A 17,395-nucleotide genomic window follows, 5' to 3' on the forward strand; every position below is an offset into this window, starting at 1 on the left:
GTGTCCCACTGTGCTCAGAATAGCCCTCTGGGAGTCGTTCACTTTCCCTTCTGGCTTCCGAAAATAGCCCCGAGACTGTGCTCATCCCCAGCCGGCCGTTGGGGCGCGTGTGTTGAGAGGTGTGCATGCCACAGGGACCCCTTTTGTGCCTGAATGTCCCCATTGACAGAGAGAGGAATGGGCGTTCGCGCTCGCTGATGAGTAGGCAGGACTCCAGTGTGAGTCAAAGGGGTTTGGGCTGAGTATTCTGAGAGTTGCAGAAGTAAATTTCAGTCAGCAAGAAGAATGACATTTAGAAGGAATTTACTTTTAAAATTCCTTTTGTGTTTGGGATCCTAGTCTAAAGGGTACCTGCTTTAAACTTCCTGCCTTTAAAATACAACACTCCCCAAGCCCTTCAGCAGAGAGCTGCGTGTCTTGGAATTTCTCCCAGAAGAAAGGGCTCTGATCAAACACTGTGGGGGGAAAAAAAAATCCCGCAGGCCGTGAGGTGAAGATCCACGCTGTCCGAGAACCTGTCCGAGGTTGCTCTCCTTTATTTCCTTGGTGGGGATGGTGAGGAGCGTGTCGTTTACAGAAAGCCTGCCGGAGTGGGGAGTTGGACCCAGAGATATTTCTATTCTGTCTTTGGATTTGAAAGGCCAGGAGATGCCTTTCAGTGTTTTAGAAGAAGAGACAAAGATAGACTGTTTACAGCCGAAAGGGGTGAGTTACAACAGGATAGCTTTTCACGGGACTGGTCATAAATGACTCTCCTCCAGGGGCCGAAGTTTGAATATGTTCCCTCTTGGTATCCAGATAGTATGCGTGTAGCGTCCAGCCCGGGACTCGGGTCCCCCTTCCACTTGCATCCCTGATGGGTGAGTGCTGTGTGCAGCCCCGTGAGCCCCAGCCTCGGGACCCTGGTGGGTCGAGCCACTCTTCTACCCATCCTCGGAGGTCAGGGCTGGGTTAGGCTCCTGGGAGGCAGTGCTGGGGAGAACCAGCTGCTGCTGTCTGTGCTATTCCTGTTAGATGGATAAATAAAGGATTTCAGATTCCAGGACTGCTGAACTGACTTTCAGAGGCACCAAATTCATTTACAGTAGTTTCCTGTCAACAGTGCACACTTAGGGATAATACACACCCAGCCAAACTTGTTAGTCCCAGAGGTGATTGCGTATACTATCTATTTGGGGGGGGGGTATATATATATATCACTTTTTAAGTGATGATACCCAAGGCCCTTTCAGAGTGGGTTAGATTTATTGAGTACTTTGTATATGTTGGCTTCCCAGGTGGCACTAGTGGTAAAGAACCTGCTTGCCAGCACAGGAGACATAAGAAACGCGGGTTCAGTCCCTGGATTGGGAAGATCTGGAAAAGGGCATGGCAGCCCACTCCAGTATTCTTGCCTGAGAAATCCCATGGACAGGGGAGCCTGGCGGGCTACAGTCCACAGGGTTGCAAAGAGTCACACACTGCTAAAGTGACATAGCATGCATCCATTCTGTGCATTACCTTATTTAATCCTCACAGTGACTGTGTGAAGTAGGCACTAATATTACCCTCTTTGGAGGGTGTTCTTTTTGCCCCTCTTGAAAGGGGTACCTGCTGGGAACGAAAGGGAGGAGGAGGTTGTTGGACCAGTCAGGGGAAGCTTATCAAAGCAAGTGACGTTTAAGCTGAATTTTAAAGAACTTGTAAGAATTAGCCAGGAAGAAACCATTGCAGCAAAACCCTGTGTGAGAGAGCACGCACACTGCATTCAGGAAGCTGTAGGCGTTTCTGGTGCAGAGCAGGGAGATGGGGTTGAAGATGGCTCGAGGAAGCGGTGGTGCTGGAAGGAGTGTGTGGGGGAGGGCCCTCTTGTCTCCCAGGGGACCGTGCTTTGCTCTTATCTTTAGGCATCGAAATTCAAAGGAAAACCCTTTTCCTAGCCACAAGACAGTTTTTTAAAGTAAGTCTAAGTCTAAAGCAGCCCTCCTCCTCCCAGTGGTGCAATGGTAAAGAATCCACCTGCCCATGAAAGAGACACGGGTTCAATCCCTGGGTCAGGAAGATTCCCTGGAGAAGGAAATGGCAACCCACTCCAGTATTCTTGCCTGGGAAATCCCAGAGAGAGGAGTCTGGCAGACTACAGTCCATGGGGTCACAAAGTCAGACACAACCTAGCTACTAAACAACAACAACATACAACAGTCTAAAGCAGAGTCAAAAAGGTAGTTTCTTTGTTTCTTGAAGACATAAACTAGAGAAATTAGAGGAAAACGGGGGGGGGGATGGGGTGTGGCGGAGCAAAAAGCCTTGTCTGTGATCTGCATAGACAGGTGAAAAGGTTGGGCTTCCCCTGACGACGTCATCTCTGGCCCCATCCCTGTAAAAAGCACCTTGTTTTGGAACCGCGAGTGTGCTAGGGGATTGTATTCTAACTCCAGAGGAGGACCTAGGCTAAGACCTCACACTGACGTCAGTGTCCACTTCCAAATCCCCCACAGCTCTGTTGTGTGCGTGCACCAGCTGCCTCCAAGCCAACTACACGTGTGAGACGGATGGGGCCTGCATGGTCTCCATTTTCAACCTGGACGGGATGGAGCACCACGTGCGCACCTGCATCCCCAAAGTGGAGCTGGTCCCAGCCGGGAAGCCCTTCTACTGCCTGAGCTCCGAGGACTTGCGCAACACACACTGCTGCTACACTGACTTCTGCAACAAGATCGACCTGAGGGTGCCCAGCGGTGAGTGGACACCCTTGTTGGACTATTGGCTTGTCGTGGAGGTAGGGCACCCCTGTCATTTCACCCTTCTCTACTATGCCCCCGCCCCTTTGTTGGAGGCTAGGTGAAGGCGCCTTTTGGATGCTCCCTGAGGTGACGTGGAGGGCGTTCCTCCCAATTCTGGTCTGTAGATCCCAGGAAAGGGGGAGAGACTTGTCGAGTGCGCCACAGAGGGGAAAGCCACGTTTTAGGTCGTGGCTGAGGAGCCATTAGCAGCTGGTGGGGAGTGGGAGAGCCAGCCGGAGATCCCCATGGGAGGGTCTGGGGTGATCCTGGAGGAGGCAGCCCATAAGCCATGTGATGGTGATGGCAAAATGGGGAGAGGGACTCGAGGTGGGAAGGATGGCGCTCTAAGCTGGGGAGTGGTAGACACCAGCCTTCACGGGTCCGCCACTTAAAGAGGTGTGACTGGGGAGATCTGAGGAGGCCGGGAGAGACCAAGTTGAGCTTTAAGAGGACGTCACAATGGAGGAGCAGAACCTGGTGTGTGCCTGGGGCATGGGGGTGGGAAGACACCATGAAACGCTGTGAAATGACCAAGCAGGCTACAGCGGGTACCATAACTAGAGAGGCTGGCATGTGAGAGCGTCCAGACAGATCCACCAGCCCAGTGAGGCTAAAGAGCGGGGAGAGGAAGGGGGCATCTCCACCTGGATGGAGGAGCCGGGAGAGGGCAGCCTTGGCGGTCCCACATTCTCACTCTCTTCTTGCCCTCTCCTCTCTCACCTGCCCCAGGTCACCTCAAGGAGCCTGAGCACCCCTCCATGTGGGGGCCCGTGGAGCTGGTGGGCATTATTGCCGGCCCAGTGTTCCTCCTCTTTCTCATCATCATCATTGTTTTCCTCGTCATTAACTATCATCAGCGTGTCTATCACAACCGCCAGAGGCTGGACATGGAGGACCCCTCGTGTGAGATGTGTCTCTCCAAGGACAAGACGCTCCAGGACCTGGTCTATGACCTCTCCACGTCAGGGTCTGGCTCAGGTACCGCCTCTTCAGGCCTCGTACCGGCCGTTAGCCTTCCTTGCTGCCTCCCAGCACGATGGAACATTCAGGAAGAAGGCTGGCCATGTGCTTTCAGAATCCCCTTTCTTTAGGAGTCTTGACACGTAATAAGATGATGGGGTTCCCAGAAAATCTCTCATTCTCTGGAATTCCAGGGATGAGCTGCAAAACTCTCCCTTCCAGAGTCCCTGCCTCTCTTCAAGTCTTGTAACCATGCAGCTATTAAAATTCACCTGGTTCCACCTGAGCAGCAGAGTGCTCAATGTCAGGGCCCCTTTGGAGAAACTGGAGTGTGCCGGGTTCCTGTGAGGTGGTGGCAGCTAATCATTGATCTGTGAGCAACCGCAAGGGGAGTTTGAGGACACCAAGTAAGGCCAGAGAGCTGGAGTTGGGTAAATCATTGACTCGTACCAGTTGCCCAAGGGTTTATGTGGCAGTTGAAAGAAAAGCAGCCAGGGCTTCCAGCATGGCGTCAGCACCACTTCCGGAGCTGCCTGTCGGTGACCGAGCCTTTCTTAGGTGGACCTCGACGTGAGGCTAGAACTTAGGGTAAGGGCCGTTGGGTGGTTCCGGTCTCAGGGTAGAGCTGAGCTAGCTAGTAGATGTGGCTGTGAGTACATAGCAGTCTTTTTAGGAAGATAAATAATTATTTTAGTGACAGTGGTATTCTGTCCCTATGGGGGAGAATGTGGATACAAAGGCCGCTGTTGCCATTCTAACTCAGACTTACAGGCTCGCGTCCGTGAGAGTCCCACGTGTGTTGGTATATGTTTTTTCAGCCCATGACAGACTCTTCTGTGGGGAAATTACGCCATCAGTCATGGCCAGACATCCCTTCTTGAGCATAGGAATACTTTGAGCTCTGACATGTTCTGAATTTCCGTGGTTTTGCCTTTATTAAGCTCTGCAGTAGAAAGTGCCAAGATGATGGATATATTTAAAAGCTGCATATTTTTAGGAAGAGAGAAAATATATGGCTTGTTCTTTGCTGAAAGAGGGTAGGGCAGTGGTTAGGACTGACTGGCTCTGTGACTTGATTTGCTGCTGGAGGAGGGTCGCTCAGGTTTTCTGGAGTCTTTTTTTAAGATCGGGATTAGCCAAGTCTAGGGCAGGTCCGGGGTGGTTACTCTGTCATCTGCAGTGAAATGATGAGTAACTGTTTCTCTCTGGTTGGTTTAGTCCACTCTTAATTCAGAATATGCAAAGCTTCCAAGGTGCTGGGGTTTTAATCCTGTGGCCTTAAAGTAATAAGTCCTTGCTGCTTGTGTAACTTTCAGTTCACACTAACAAGTGTGTGTTGAGCATCCTGTGGGTGATACAGGGTAAACAAGATGAGCAAGAGGCCGAGCCAGGACTGGATAGAAGAGATTGTGGGGAAGGATCTCACAGAGGAGGTTGTGTTTGAAGGGGTCCTGCGTTGGAAGTTTTGAGAGTGGGAAGAGGGCAGGACACGTTCCAGGCCACTGGAAAACCCTCAAGCGAGAGGACAAAAAGACACAAATGTTCACTGAGTGTTCAGGGAATGATCCAGAGGCCGGCTTGTTGTCCAGGCCCTGGTGGGAAAACGCTTGGGCTGTGCTTTGTCTGGTGAGGGGAGAGGCAGCCACCGAAGGCTGTCGTGTGAGAAAGTGTGTGCTCATGTTTTCCTGCGGAAAGAACTCTGGCAGTGGTGTGGAGTGTGAATTCATCCATCTTGCAGCCCCCTGTTAGGGAGGGCAGGGTGAGGCTGGCTATGCGGGGAGTGTGGGGCAAGCCAGGTCAGAGGGGAGGCAGAGAGACCCATGGAAGTCTTCCAGAGGCAGTCAGAACAGGTCAGGAGGGCCGGGAGAGGAGGGGGCCAGATTGAGAAGCATTTGGCGGCTCTGTGCTGTGGGAGTTACAGGCATAGACTTTGGAGTCAGTCTTACGTGCTTTGCCATTTACAGCTTGTGTGAATTCCAGTAAATAACTTAACCTTCCTCTTTGAGGCTTAGTTTTCTCATTTGTAAAATGGGCACAATAATAATACCTACCTTATGGGTGGTTGTGAGGAAATGAGGTCATTTATGCAAGTGCCTCATGCATAGTAAACATGCAGTAAACAGCTTGGTGGTTGATAACACTGATTTGTTCAGTCGAGGAGAGGGAGAGAGTAAGTCAGTCACGATGGTGGAGCTGACTGGAGAGGGAGGGAGACACTCCTTGCATGGATCAAATGAGGTGATAAATGAGTCCTATAAAGACAGTGAAATTAATCTGAGAACCAGCCTGGACAGTCGTCCCCCCACCCCCAGTCCTGCTGCATCTGGAGCTCTTGTGAGCAGAACCGTGATCCCTTTGGAGAGCGGTGGGAACTTGGTGTGCCCTGAGCTCGGGTTGGCTTTCATGGGTCACGCAGCACTGCCCTCTAGTGGCCACTGAGCAGAGCAGCCAGAGGCGCTCCGCTCACTCAACCCCTTGACTTTGCTCTTCCACATAAAGCGGCTGTGGGTGGCTTGGCCCACGGGAGGCTGGCTGAAGAGTTAGTAAATCCGGTTAGACAGTTATATTCAGATCTGTCGTCCATACTAGCTGGAAAGAGAACCTGCGTAGATGAGGAGCAGCTAATCACATGCATTTCCCCGTCTGGGCTCCCGAGCTCTCCGTGGTCAGTGGACCACTGTAGCATGGAGGCACTGTGGGAAGGAAGGGCTTCTCCAGTGTGGCCGTGAGAGTGGGAGTTGCAAAGTTCAGCAAATGTATACAATGTCGGCTTTCTTTCCCTTCTTTGGTCCCCAGGGTTACCCCTTTTTGTCCAGCGCACAGTGGCCCGGACCATCGTTCTACAGGAAATTATTGGCAAGGGCCGGTTTGGAGAAGTGTGGCGCGGCCGCTGGCGGGGCGGTGATGTGGCTGTGAAAATATTCTCTTCTCGGGAGGAACGGTCTTGGTTCCGGGAAGCAGAGATATACCAGACAGTCATGCTTCGCCATGAGAACATCCTCGGGTTCATCGCCGCTGACAATAAAGGTAAAGGGCTGGGCTCACAGACAAGGCATCCCGGAGCCCACCCCAGGCTCGCTGGAGGGACGGCCAGGCCCGAACAGCCACGAGACGGCACGGTTGTGTTGCCTTCGCAGTTGCTCCCCGTAGAACGAGAGCAAGAGTAAGGCAGTGGTTTTCAAACTTTGCCTCTACGAAAAGCTTGTACTGAAATCCAGGTTATTAAGCAAGTAAACAAGCAGTTATTAAACAGGTACATAAGCCCTCATGCTACCTGCTCACTCTCCCTTCTGTGATACCCCAAACCCACCTCCAGGGTAGTCCCTAGAGGAGCTTCAGTAAACTTATGTTGAAAACAACTGGAAGGAAGAAGGGAAGCTTCAACCCCTGCAAGGAAAGAACAGCCCCAGGAAAGCCTGTGGCCCACACTCCTTGGCACAGCAGCGTCACACACGTTGTTGCAGTGGAGCAGGTGCCCCAGAGCCACAGCCTGCCTCCCCCCGCTGCCCCACCGCGGCCTTCAAGCTCAGCTTTTGATCCACTTATATCTGAGGGTCCTTGTTTCCTCCTCTCTCCTCCGCTGGTTTTGCTCTAGTTTTTTGAGTCTCTCTCATGTGCCCAGGCATGTACTCATTTTTAAGAGCCTCACTGACTAGCAAAAGAGAAAAGTAAAATAATGTTTGATTATAGGAAGTAATTAAACAACAGGTATTCTGGTGAGCGCAAAATGGGGGTGAGATGGGGGTCACGGAGATCATACCTGGGCTTGGGTGAGACACAGGTGGCAGGGAGCTGGTCAGAAAGAAAAACCAATGAAAAGAGAAGTCCAAACATGTGCAGAGGGGTAATGTCTTTGGGAAGCTGCAGGTGACTCAGAACATTCCAGCCAAAGACATGGGTGGAAAGGTGGCGGAGGCCAGGTTATGGGGAGCCATTTTGAGGGGATTGTATTTTATTTTAGAGAGTGGGTAGTAATTGACATTTCATTTGTCGATTCAGTAATATTCATTGGCTACTGTCTGGTCCTGGGGTCATCACACATAAGACCAAGGCACAGTTCCTGCCTGTGCCTAGGAGGGGAGGACAGCCGGCACCTGGGCAGGCAGCGCACTTAAGACAGAAGGACCATGGGTGGTGCTGTTTGCATTTTAGAAGAGTGTCTCTGGCAGTCAGGACACAGTTCGCTCCGTGGTCCAGCAGTTTTAGAAGTCACTGCTGGCAGAGGCTACGGAAGATGCTAAGTATTTGTTTTTCTATCCTAAATCAGCAGGCTGCTTGTTTCTCACATTGCTGTGGGGGTTGTAGAAGCCTCAGCTGCCCCCAGACTGGAGAGCCTTGACCTCTCACGCAAGGGAGGAGAGAATTCCTTGCTCCTGAGTAAGCTTGGTGCTTTTTAAAACAGATTTACCTTTTGATGATTAGTTTAAATCTGACATGTATTTTAAAGGCTCAAAAAGACATCTTCCCTTTTAACTTATACGCAGGGTCCTCTGGACCTCAGGGGTGTGTTTGATGGACCCCTTGCTCGTAATCAAAGAAGCAAAGGTTGGTGCTTTCCCAGGAACCACTCCCTGTATTGATTTTGGCAGCTTGTGTGAGTAGGATCTGGCTGTTGAAACCCACATCAGGGCCAGGGGAGGAGAAAGAGCAGACTCCTTTGTTCTTGTCTTTTTAGCATGATATGTATAGTGTAGGGCCCTAGAACTAGGGCCAGCCTGGAATTTTGGAGATCTCAATCCAATTTCCAGTCTTCATATTGACAGTAGCACAAGCTCATTAGATTACCAGCTTTGGTTTTCCTTTCTCTCCCTCCTTCCCCCTGTACACTGCACACCCCCCGCCCCTTGGATGAAAGTGTGTGCTCACTGCCTCCCATTGCTCTTCCGAGGCTAAGATGATAAGATGATAAGATTCCTCTCTGGAATCCTTGGAAAGTGTCCTCTTCATGTATTGAAAAGCATTTTTGGCCCGGAACACAGTAATGCACAAAGGAGCTCTTTCCTCCTCTCACGGAGAGCTCATAGCCTGGTAAGAGCAGTGGACTTCAGAGAAGCGCTACAGATGGGCCTGGTGCTGGGATTGGGCTGTGCTCGAAGGGTCTTGGAGCACAGAGGAAGGCCTGCGAAGCCTTCCTCCTTGATGGGGAGGACACAGCCAGTCACGGTTTTGATGAGCAGGTCTTGTAAGGATCAGAAGCAAAAGAAACAGATGCCCCTGTTACTTCCCCTAAGCACGTGCTCCCTCTTCTGAAGGCCTCACATTTCACATTTGGAATAGGGGAGGCATGGTTCAGAATCCTACAGCCCCCTGCCGGAAGGGAGCAGGTCTAACCAAGACAAGCTGTTCTTCTTATCTTCCTGGAGCCCAAAGCTGTGGACGGCTGTAGATGACAAGGGCACCGAGGGGCCACAGGAGGTGTGGGGCGAGGCGCAGGGACTCGGGGGTCACGGGGGGTTTGCGTGGCACATACACTCTTCCTCGCCGACCTTGCCCTTTATGATGGTAGTTGTGCCTTTTCTGGAACTCCTCTGTGGTCCTCGCAGATAACGGCACCTGGACACAGCTGTGGCTCGTGTCGGACTATCACGAGCACGGCTCCCTGTTTGACTACCTGAACCGGTACACGGTGACCATCGAGGGCATGATCAAGCTGGCCTTGTCTGCCGCCAGCGGGCTAGCACACCTGCACATGGAGATCGTGGGCACCCAAGGTGAGTGGGGCTGCTGAGCAAGCGTCCTGTCCCCGTCGAGGAGCTCCTGTGCACTGAGCAAGCCGGAGCTGGGCCTTAGGAATGGGGGTCTGGTCTAAGGGAGAGGGGTTTGAGCTTCACTTGAGCAAGAACGAGAGGTGCCTCTGCCTTTAGAGTGATTCATGGGGTCACAAAGAGTCGGACACGACTGAGCGACTGAACTGAACTGAACTGAACTGAGGGACTTCTGTGGGAAATGTTGATTGTTTGTTCCCCATGTCCTGGCGTGGTTGGTGGTTGGGAAGCTGGTGTTAACTGAGAGATCGTCTCAGATGCCCACAGTTCACAGGAAAATGAAGGGACGGAGAAGATGGATTGAACCACTGTGCCGAGATTCAGTTTAGTGAGCACACGCGCTCATCGTTGGGTCACCTGGATGGTTAGACACTGGGTCTACTATCTGGCAGGGTTCTCCTGGAGGAACACTACCTCGGGAGTCCCTGCTTGTTGACTGACTCAGCCTTTCTCGAGCTCCCAGGTCTTGGCAGGTGGTACGTTGCTTCCTGGTGCATGGTCAGTGGGGCAGGAGCTCTTTCTGTCTGTGATCAAAAACCAGCCATGAGAGTTTGACACTATCCCTAGACTCTGCAGAGAAAGTGGTGGTTCTTACCTCCCCTGTTTGGTTCTGAGAACCTAGCCAGTGCAGCAGCTTTTTCTCAAGTCCTCGACTATGCTGTACAGGAGTATATGAGTTCAGGGAAGGTGAACAGGAACAGCATTCATAAAGTAATAGTAGCTAATCTGCATGCCTTTCTAAGCGCTTGGCTCACCTACATTAATATGTGTAACTTTCACAGCATTCCCATCAAGTACTGGTGTTTGGGCTTCCCCGGTGGTGCTCGTGGTAAAGAGCCTGCCTGCCAACGCAGGAGACATCAGAGACGTGGGTTCAGTCCCTGGGTCGGCAGGATCCCCTGGAGGAAGGCGTGGCAGCCCACTCCAGAATGCTCGCCTGGAGAACCCCAGGGACAGAGGAGCCTGGTGGGCTGCAGTCCGTAGTATCCCAAAGAGTCGGACGCGACTGAAGCCACTCGGCACGCATGCACACACTGGTGTTTACTCTCATTTTATGGATGAGGTGGCCAATGTATAGACAGATTAAGTTGCATTTACAGGGTTACTGGGTTAGTGGGGGGGCAAAACCAGAACTGAAACCCACATATCCGGCTGTAGAGACTATGCTTTAAACGCTTATGCTGTCTTTCTCTAAAGATCCCTGTTTTTCTCCTTCACCAGGGAAACCTGGAATTGCTCATCGAGACTTAAAGTCAAAGAACATCCTGGTGAAGAAAAATGGCATGTGCGCCATCGCAGACCTGGGTTTGGCTGTCCGTCACGACGCGGTCACAGACACCATTGACATTGCCCCTAACCAGAGGGTGGGAACTAAACGGTAGGAAGGCCCAGGGCCTGTGCCCTTGCCCGACACTTGTACTGAGTAGCCCATGTGTGCCCTTGTCCTTGTGCGCGGGAGGAGTGTGGTCTCAGACAGCTGGCGGTTGCACTGAAGTCCTGCCCCCACACTGGAGAGCCACATGGTTGCATGGAGCAGATCCAAGTGCCAGCAGCATACCTCCATAGCCCCGTATGCCCACAGGCACGGGCGCATTGGGCAGGTGAGGCAGCAGAGAAAGGGAGCTTGGAGCAAGGTTTGGAAGGGGAACGGGCGCCAGGCTTGGCTAGCGGGAAGGGAGAGTGCAGTCTGAAGGGGTGGCCTGTGGAGGACCCTGGAGGAGGCAGAGCGCATGTTTTGCTTGGGGTGTAGAGAGCAGTTTCACCTAGCAAGAGCAGAGGTGCTCCAGTGGAGAAAGTAAGGGGCCCCCTTGAGGACTGTGGGGCCTCCCTCCTGCTTCATGGAAAAGGAAAGTAAGAAATAAGGGACCAGGACTTCCCTGGTGGTCCCGGGGCTAAGACTCCACGTTCCATGCAGGGGGCCCAGGTTTGATCCCTGGTCGGGGAGCTAGATCCCACATGCTGCAACTAAGAGCGCGTGCCACACAAAGATCAGAGATCCTGTGCACCTCAGCAAGACCCGGCATAGCCTAATAAGTAACTAAATACTTAGGAAAAGAACTAAGGGACAGGGACTCCCCTACTGGTCCAGTGATTAGGAATCTGCCCTTCATTGCAGGTGGCACAGGTTTGATCGCTGATCGGGGAACTAAGACCCCACATGCTGTGTGGCTTGGCAAAAAATTTAAAAAAAGAAATGAATGAATGCAAAACATGGGAGTTCGCAGTGAGAAGAATCCGTCACTTCCTCCCCCCGAAGGGGCAGTCTTTGGTGACGGCTTTCCCACATTCAGGGGGCCCTTGAACCAGTGCTTTGAGTCAGGAGAGAAGTCATTGTTTTCCACGCATGACCACATTTCCTTTGCTGTTGCAGATACATGGCCCCCGAAGTGCTCGATGAAACCATCAACATGAAGCACTTCGACTCCTTTAAATGTGCTGATATCTATGCCCTCGGTCTTGTGTACTGGGAGATTGCTCGAAGATGCAACTCTGGAGGTACCTTTCTTCCTGCCTTCCCTGCTCCTTCCTCCCAGTCCAGAGTGCCAGGCCACCTGAGAGCCTGGGTTTTGACTGCAGCCTCCTTTCTTTACACAGCTTGTCAGATGCCTCATGCTAGCACGCGTCACATGTAGGATTCATCCAAGAGGAGGGAGGGGACCTAGGAGCAGCAGTTGCTAAGAGTGTGTTTACTCTTGTTTTATGTTGTGGTGACCATTCCAGAGGCTCATTTGGCTTTTTTTTTTTTTTAAACACACTGTCTTTAGTGGTCTGTTGAGGTTGGGAAAGCCCTGGGCAGGAATAGCACAGGACTAATGCAGGGCTCTCCTTCACACAGAAGGCAGGGCATTCTGACACACTGGCTCTCAAGCCACGTACCTGGGGAACGTGGGGTTTTATTGACAATGGTGATTTCTCAATTCATAGGAGAAAGCTTACTAGCACATAGAATTTTTCTTCTGTAATATTTTCTTAAATCTTTGGCATTTGCAACTGCTTGACCATGTCAGAACACAGTGAAAAACAGTATCGGATTTGGCAGAAAACACTGTTTATTATCAGCTTAGTACATTAGAATTTTACAGTGAGTTCCAAGTATTCTGTCACAAGATCAAGTTCAAGAGTCAGTAGAACCCTGTGCTCAGCCATTTATCTTTGATGTAAGAGATTCCAGATCAGTGGAAGTGAATTAAATTAATGAAAAAGAACTGGTGGGTGTGCCAGCAGAGCCCTTTCTGTGTTGTACTGCCTTTTTCCTTCTATGACATGTTTGGTAAGGTCCGAATCATAGGGAGGCATCTAGGTATTGTACATCTTAAATTTTGATCATGCTATACAAATAAAACAGATCAAGATATATCTAGCCACACAGATTTTAAACTGTGAACAAGTTAAATTTTTCTTTTCCCATACCATCCAGAAATTGGGGTTAAGTATTTAATAATTGTACTAAGATTTATTCACCACTTGCTATGTATAAACTCACTTAATCTTTACTGCAAACCTATGAAGTGGGTACTGTTCATTGTCACCATTTTGTAGATGAAGAAGATGAGTCACAGGTTAGGTGATTTGTCCAGAGTCACACTGCTAATAAACTAGGATCCAGACCTTGCAGACTGAGGCCAGAGATGATGCTAACTGCATCTTAGCTAATTACCAAGTCAGACTCCATTTAAAAATCTGTCCCATCAGCTCAGGACAGTAGAATTTTTCTGGAAAAAAGGCATGAGAAAGTTACATTTGATTTTTTTAAATACTAATAACTTTTTATTATGGAAAATATTTCCATTTGTAGCTGTAGAAGGTAAAAGACTTCAAAACTGTTATTACACTGTAAAAACCAACAGTAATTCTTTTTTTTTAAATTGTTTAGCTATTTTGGTGCGTTTACTGGCTGTTTCTCTTTCAGTTAGTTAGTTAATTGGGCTGTGTCAGGTCTTAGTCGTGGCACCCAGGGTCTTCACTGTGTCATGTGGGATCTTTCCTTGCAGTGCTCAGACTCTAATTGTGGCTCACACGCTTAGTTACTTCGAGGCATCTGGGATCTTAGTTCCCCCACCAGGGATCGAACCCAAGTCCCCTGCATTGCAGGACAGATTCTTAACCACTGGACCACAGGGGAGGTCCCAGTTGTTCTTAATATCATTTAACATTAGTTAGTATTGAGATTTCCTCAGTTGTCTCCTAATTTTTTTAAAAGCAGCTTGATAAATGTCTATCCACTGCAGTTGATTGGTATACCTCTTAAGTCTCTTATGATGTACAGCTTACCACTCCATTTTTTTTTTTCTTCTGCAGTTTTTAAAGTTGGAGAATCCAGGTCCTTTGTCCTGTAAGATTTTCCTATGTAGATTTTCCTGATTGCTTCTTTATGGAGTTTATACATTCTGCCGTTTCTGTGAATTTCCTATGGGAATTACATCTAAAGACTAGAATCATTTTTCCCCAAAAATCCTTCCGTTAAAGGCACATATAATGGTGGTTATTTCTCTTTTTGTGATAACAGCCATCGTTGATCATTGTCCAAATTCAGATTTATCAGAGGTTGAAAAGTGCCAGCATTACAATTCTGTCAAACTTCTCATATTAGCTAGATTTTTAATTAAAGAGAAACTTTCCCCTTATTGTCTCTTTGGTTACAGAGATGTTTAATTTGAAAAGGAAAGGCAGGAAAAACACTTGATTCTTTCCATTTATTTACCATTTTTCAAAATAATGAGTTTATTCTCTATCATCCTACAAAGGTGACTGAAGTTTTGGTTTGTTTCTTCTTAGTGTCATCATGAACTGATGATCTAAAATATTTGTTTCCATTGATGTTATAAGTCTTACTATTGCTTAAATATTCTCATCTTTGGCAAGTTGGGAGCTTTTCAAGGTGGTACTTTCTGACATGACCTTAGTAGTCTTTGATAGTTTCCTTGCTTTTTGTTATGGAAAAGATGTTCCTGGCTAATCCTGTGTATCTTTTGTCCCATACCTAGCACTGACCAAGCTCTCCAAGGGTCCCCAGTTCCTCTTAGTGGGAGGCCGGGTTTACTGATCATGACATGAGTATTGTCACTGGCTTTTGAGTAATCCCTTCCTTCTTTTGATAACCCTGGTGGATATTTTCTTTTCTCCTAGGGGTCCATGAAGAATATCAGCTGCCATATTATGACCTAGTGCCCTCTGACCCTTCCATCGAGGAGATGCGGAAGGTTGTATGTGACCAGAAGCTCCGTCCCAACATCCCCAACTGGTGGCAGAGTTACGAGGTAGGAAGCTGCCCTGTCTCCTGTGCTTTTCTATCTGCCCTATTTCTCTACCTTAGAGAAGGGTTTCCCAAAATTGGGGCCAACCCCAGGGCTACTACCTGTGTAATAAGTTACTATATTACTATTACATGCTTTATATACTAAGCCATTGTCTTGGACACTGTAGGGTCCCCTTTGGAACCTAGAAGAAGAAAGGCTTGGTCCCAAGACACAGATCAGAGACAAAAAGTCTTGAGTGGGGCTGTTAGACCTGTCCAACTAGAAAAATGGTTTTGGAGCCATAGTGGGTGAGCTGAGCTCTATGGAAGAGTTCAGAAGCATCATCCACAGAGGGTCAGCAAATGAGAGGTGGACCCAGTGAGAAAACAGGTCTGAGGGAGGTGGCTTTCTGAAAACTTGAAAGCGAGGAGGGTGCAGAGGGTTTGGATTTGGGGTTAGTGGTGGATGAAGTGGGAAGGGGACGACATTCAGTGGAAATAGTAGATGCGAGGACAAATTTATGCTCTAGATTCCTAATAAACCTGGAGTTGTGGGCTGCTAGAGTCTTTGGGGCGTGGGATTTGCTTAGCTAGTGCTCCTGGGCCCTTTTCACTGGTGGCTCTGCTTTAAGGCGTGTCACCACTAGAGGGCAGCTCTGCATTAAGGACGAGCATGACAGAGCAGCATTTTCCAAAGTATTCCTTGGAACCTCAGGGCCTGTTTACTTCAGAGGGTGAGGGAATCAGAGAGCCAGTCTCTAGCTGCCCCCCACACTCCGTCTTCAGTCAGGACTCTTCGTGGGTTGGGACTCCGCTTGGCAAAACAGGTCCCACTGCTGAAAGGAATCGAAAACACTGGCCTGGGGCAGCAGTCAGGGAGCTCTGTAGCCTCCACCGGTGACTCTCCAGATCCACCCCTCGCCTGTCCGCATGGCCGCCTGTGTTATCCAGGCCCTGGCTGCAAACTGCTGCCTCTGACAGTCAAGACCTTCTTTTGGGGGCTGCCTCCTCCCCTTCCTCCTCTGCTGTGTCTCTGTGGGTGAACGTGGGGTCACCACTGCGTGCGTGCGCCTGCTGGGGGTGTCCCTGCTGTGCCTGGTTCACTTGCTACTTTGAGAAAGCCATCAGTAAACAGTCATAAGTGTGGATGCTCGGACCTTCCAGAAGTGGTTTTCAGATCACAGGCTGTGGCAGGTCTTGCTCGCAAGATCACCCAGACTTGGGAGAATGGCAGACCGTGCTTGCGAAAAAGGCCCCTCCCCAGACTGTCCCTTAAGGACTGGCGAGCCCTAGGGGGAGTGGGGCTTGCAGGCATTTCCCCAGGGTCAGAAGGAGGGCAGGTGGGGGATCAGGCAGGCAACAGCGGGGCAGGCTCCAGTGACACCGTTTCTGTGCAGGCGCTGCGGGTGATGGGGAAGATGATGCGGGAGTGCTGGTACGCCAACGGCGCAGCCCGCCTGACTGCGCTGCGCATCAAGAAGACCCTCTCCCAGCTCAGTGTGCAGGAGGACGTGAAGATCTAGCTGCCCCTCCCACAGCCGCCAGGCCGCGGGACCTACAGCCGAGCGGCCGTGTTGAGCATCAGATGGAGGCCTACCTCTCGTTTCTGCCCAGCCCTCTGTGGCCAGGAGTTTGGCCCACAGAGGGACAGAGCCCGGGAGACTCGCTCACTCCCACGATGGGTTTGAGACACAGACACCTTTGATATTTACCTCCTAGTGGCATGGAGCCTCTGAGAGCGAATGGCATGGAGAACTCAATGCCGTGACCCGGACCGGCTGTTGTGGGATGTCGCACAAAGCCCGGTGCCCCCGGCGAGGAGCCTGGTGTGGCGACAAGCGGCCCTGGAGGAGCTGAGTGTGGCCTGTGCTGAGCAGCACTGAGGGCTTTACCCCGGGACCAACCCCAGTGCAGCGAGCGGCCCCGGGAACCAGAAGGATGGCCCCTCCTGGCAGCTCCAGGTCTCCGGCTCCTCTCCGCCCGCGAGGCCCCCTGGAGGGACTGCTGGTGCCTGTCTGTCCCGCCGTGTGTGCATGTGCCGAGGTGCGTCCCCTGTTGTGCCTGGTCTGTGCCACGCCCTTACACGTGTGTGTGTACGTGTGTGTCTGTGGGTGCGCACTTGCCTGCTTGAGCTTCTCGTGCATGTGCAGGTCGGGGCTGTGGTCGTCATGCCGTGTCTGCGTGCCGGTGCCTCTGTTCAGTAGTGAGCCGCGTCTCGTTTCCCTGGTGCCCCTCCCGGTGGGCTCCTTCCCCACCCCTCCTTCCAGAGCCCCCACTCCACAGTGGTACCCCCTCCCCAGCAGGCTATGCCGCCTGGCCCTCCTTCTCCACTTCAGACTGTGGAACCAAAGCTGGCCCAGTTGTCCGTGGCAGGCGAGGCTTTTGGGTCCAAATGTGAGGGAAGAGGGTGGGATGGGCAGGGCAAGAATCTCGGCGGAAACCTGGGGTGTTGTGGTCAGCGGCCACCGTGGGAAATGAGCCAGCCTAAGGGCATCATCCTCGGCGGCGTTAAGGAGGGGCCGAGGAATTTGCAGCCCAGACCTGGGGAGACTCAGACTGGAATGTCACATCTGTCTTTCATATCCCAGATTCTGGAGACAGCAGTGTGTATTTTCGGTGGTGGTGGGTTTAGGGCGGGGAAGGGAAGCGGGGAGGAGGACTGGGGAGGGAGG

At 51.0% G+C, this 17,395-nt stretch overlaps 1 protein-coding gene across 3 annotated transcripts in view; it reads left to right on the forward strand.

The window, feature by feature from the left end:
• Nucleotides 1-17,389, forward strand: part of ACVR1B (activin A receptor, type IB) — a 31,585-nt gene extending 14,196 nt beyond the window's left edge. For 2 of the 3 annotated variants that reach the window (XM_010857861.1, XM_010857862.1), the window contains exons 2-9: nucleotides 2,478-2,717; nucleotides 3,492-3,740; nucleotides 6,519-6,749; nucleotides 9,266-9,433; nucleotides 10,709-10,865; nucleotides 11,859-11,983; nucleotides 14,615-14,745; nucleotides 16,121-17,389. In XM_010857861.1, the coding sequence (XP_010856163.1) occupies nucleotides 2,543-2,717; nucleotides 3,492-3,740; nucleotides 6,519-6,749; nucleotides 9,266-9,433; nucleotides 10,709-10,865; nucleotides 11,859-11,983; nucleotides 14,615-14,745; nucleotides 16,121-16,246 (1,362 nt within the window). In that variant the 5' untranslated portion in view covers nucleotides 2,478-2,542 and the 3' untranslated portion in view covers nucleotides 16,247-17,389. Of the gene's footprint in view, nucleotides 1-2,137; nucleotides 2,718-3,491; nucleotides 3,741-6,518; nucleotides 6,750-9,265; nucleotides 9,434-10,708; nucleotides 10,866-11,858; nucleotides 11,984-14,614; nucleotides 14,746-16,120 lie in introns of those variants that run through there. The other variant, XM_010857860.1, reaches the window with a different exon arrangement.
• Nucleotides 17,390-17,395: the final 6 nt, after the last annotated feature.

This window comes from Bison bison, unplaced genomic scaffold, assembly GCF_000754665.1.
Source record: "Bison bison bison isolate TAMUID 2011002044 unplaced genomic scaffold, Bison_UMD1.0 scf7180017864383, whole genome shotgun sequence".
Classification (NCBI taxonomy): Eukaryota; Metazoa; Chordata; class Mammalia; order Artiodactyla; family Bovidae; genus Bison; species Bison bison.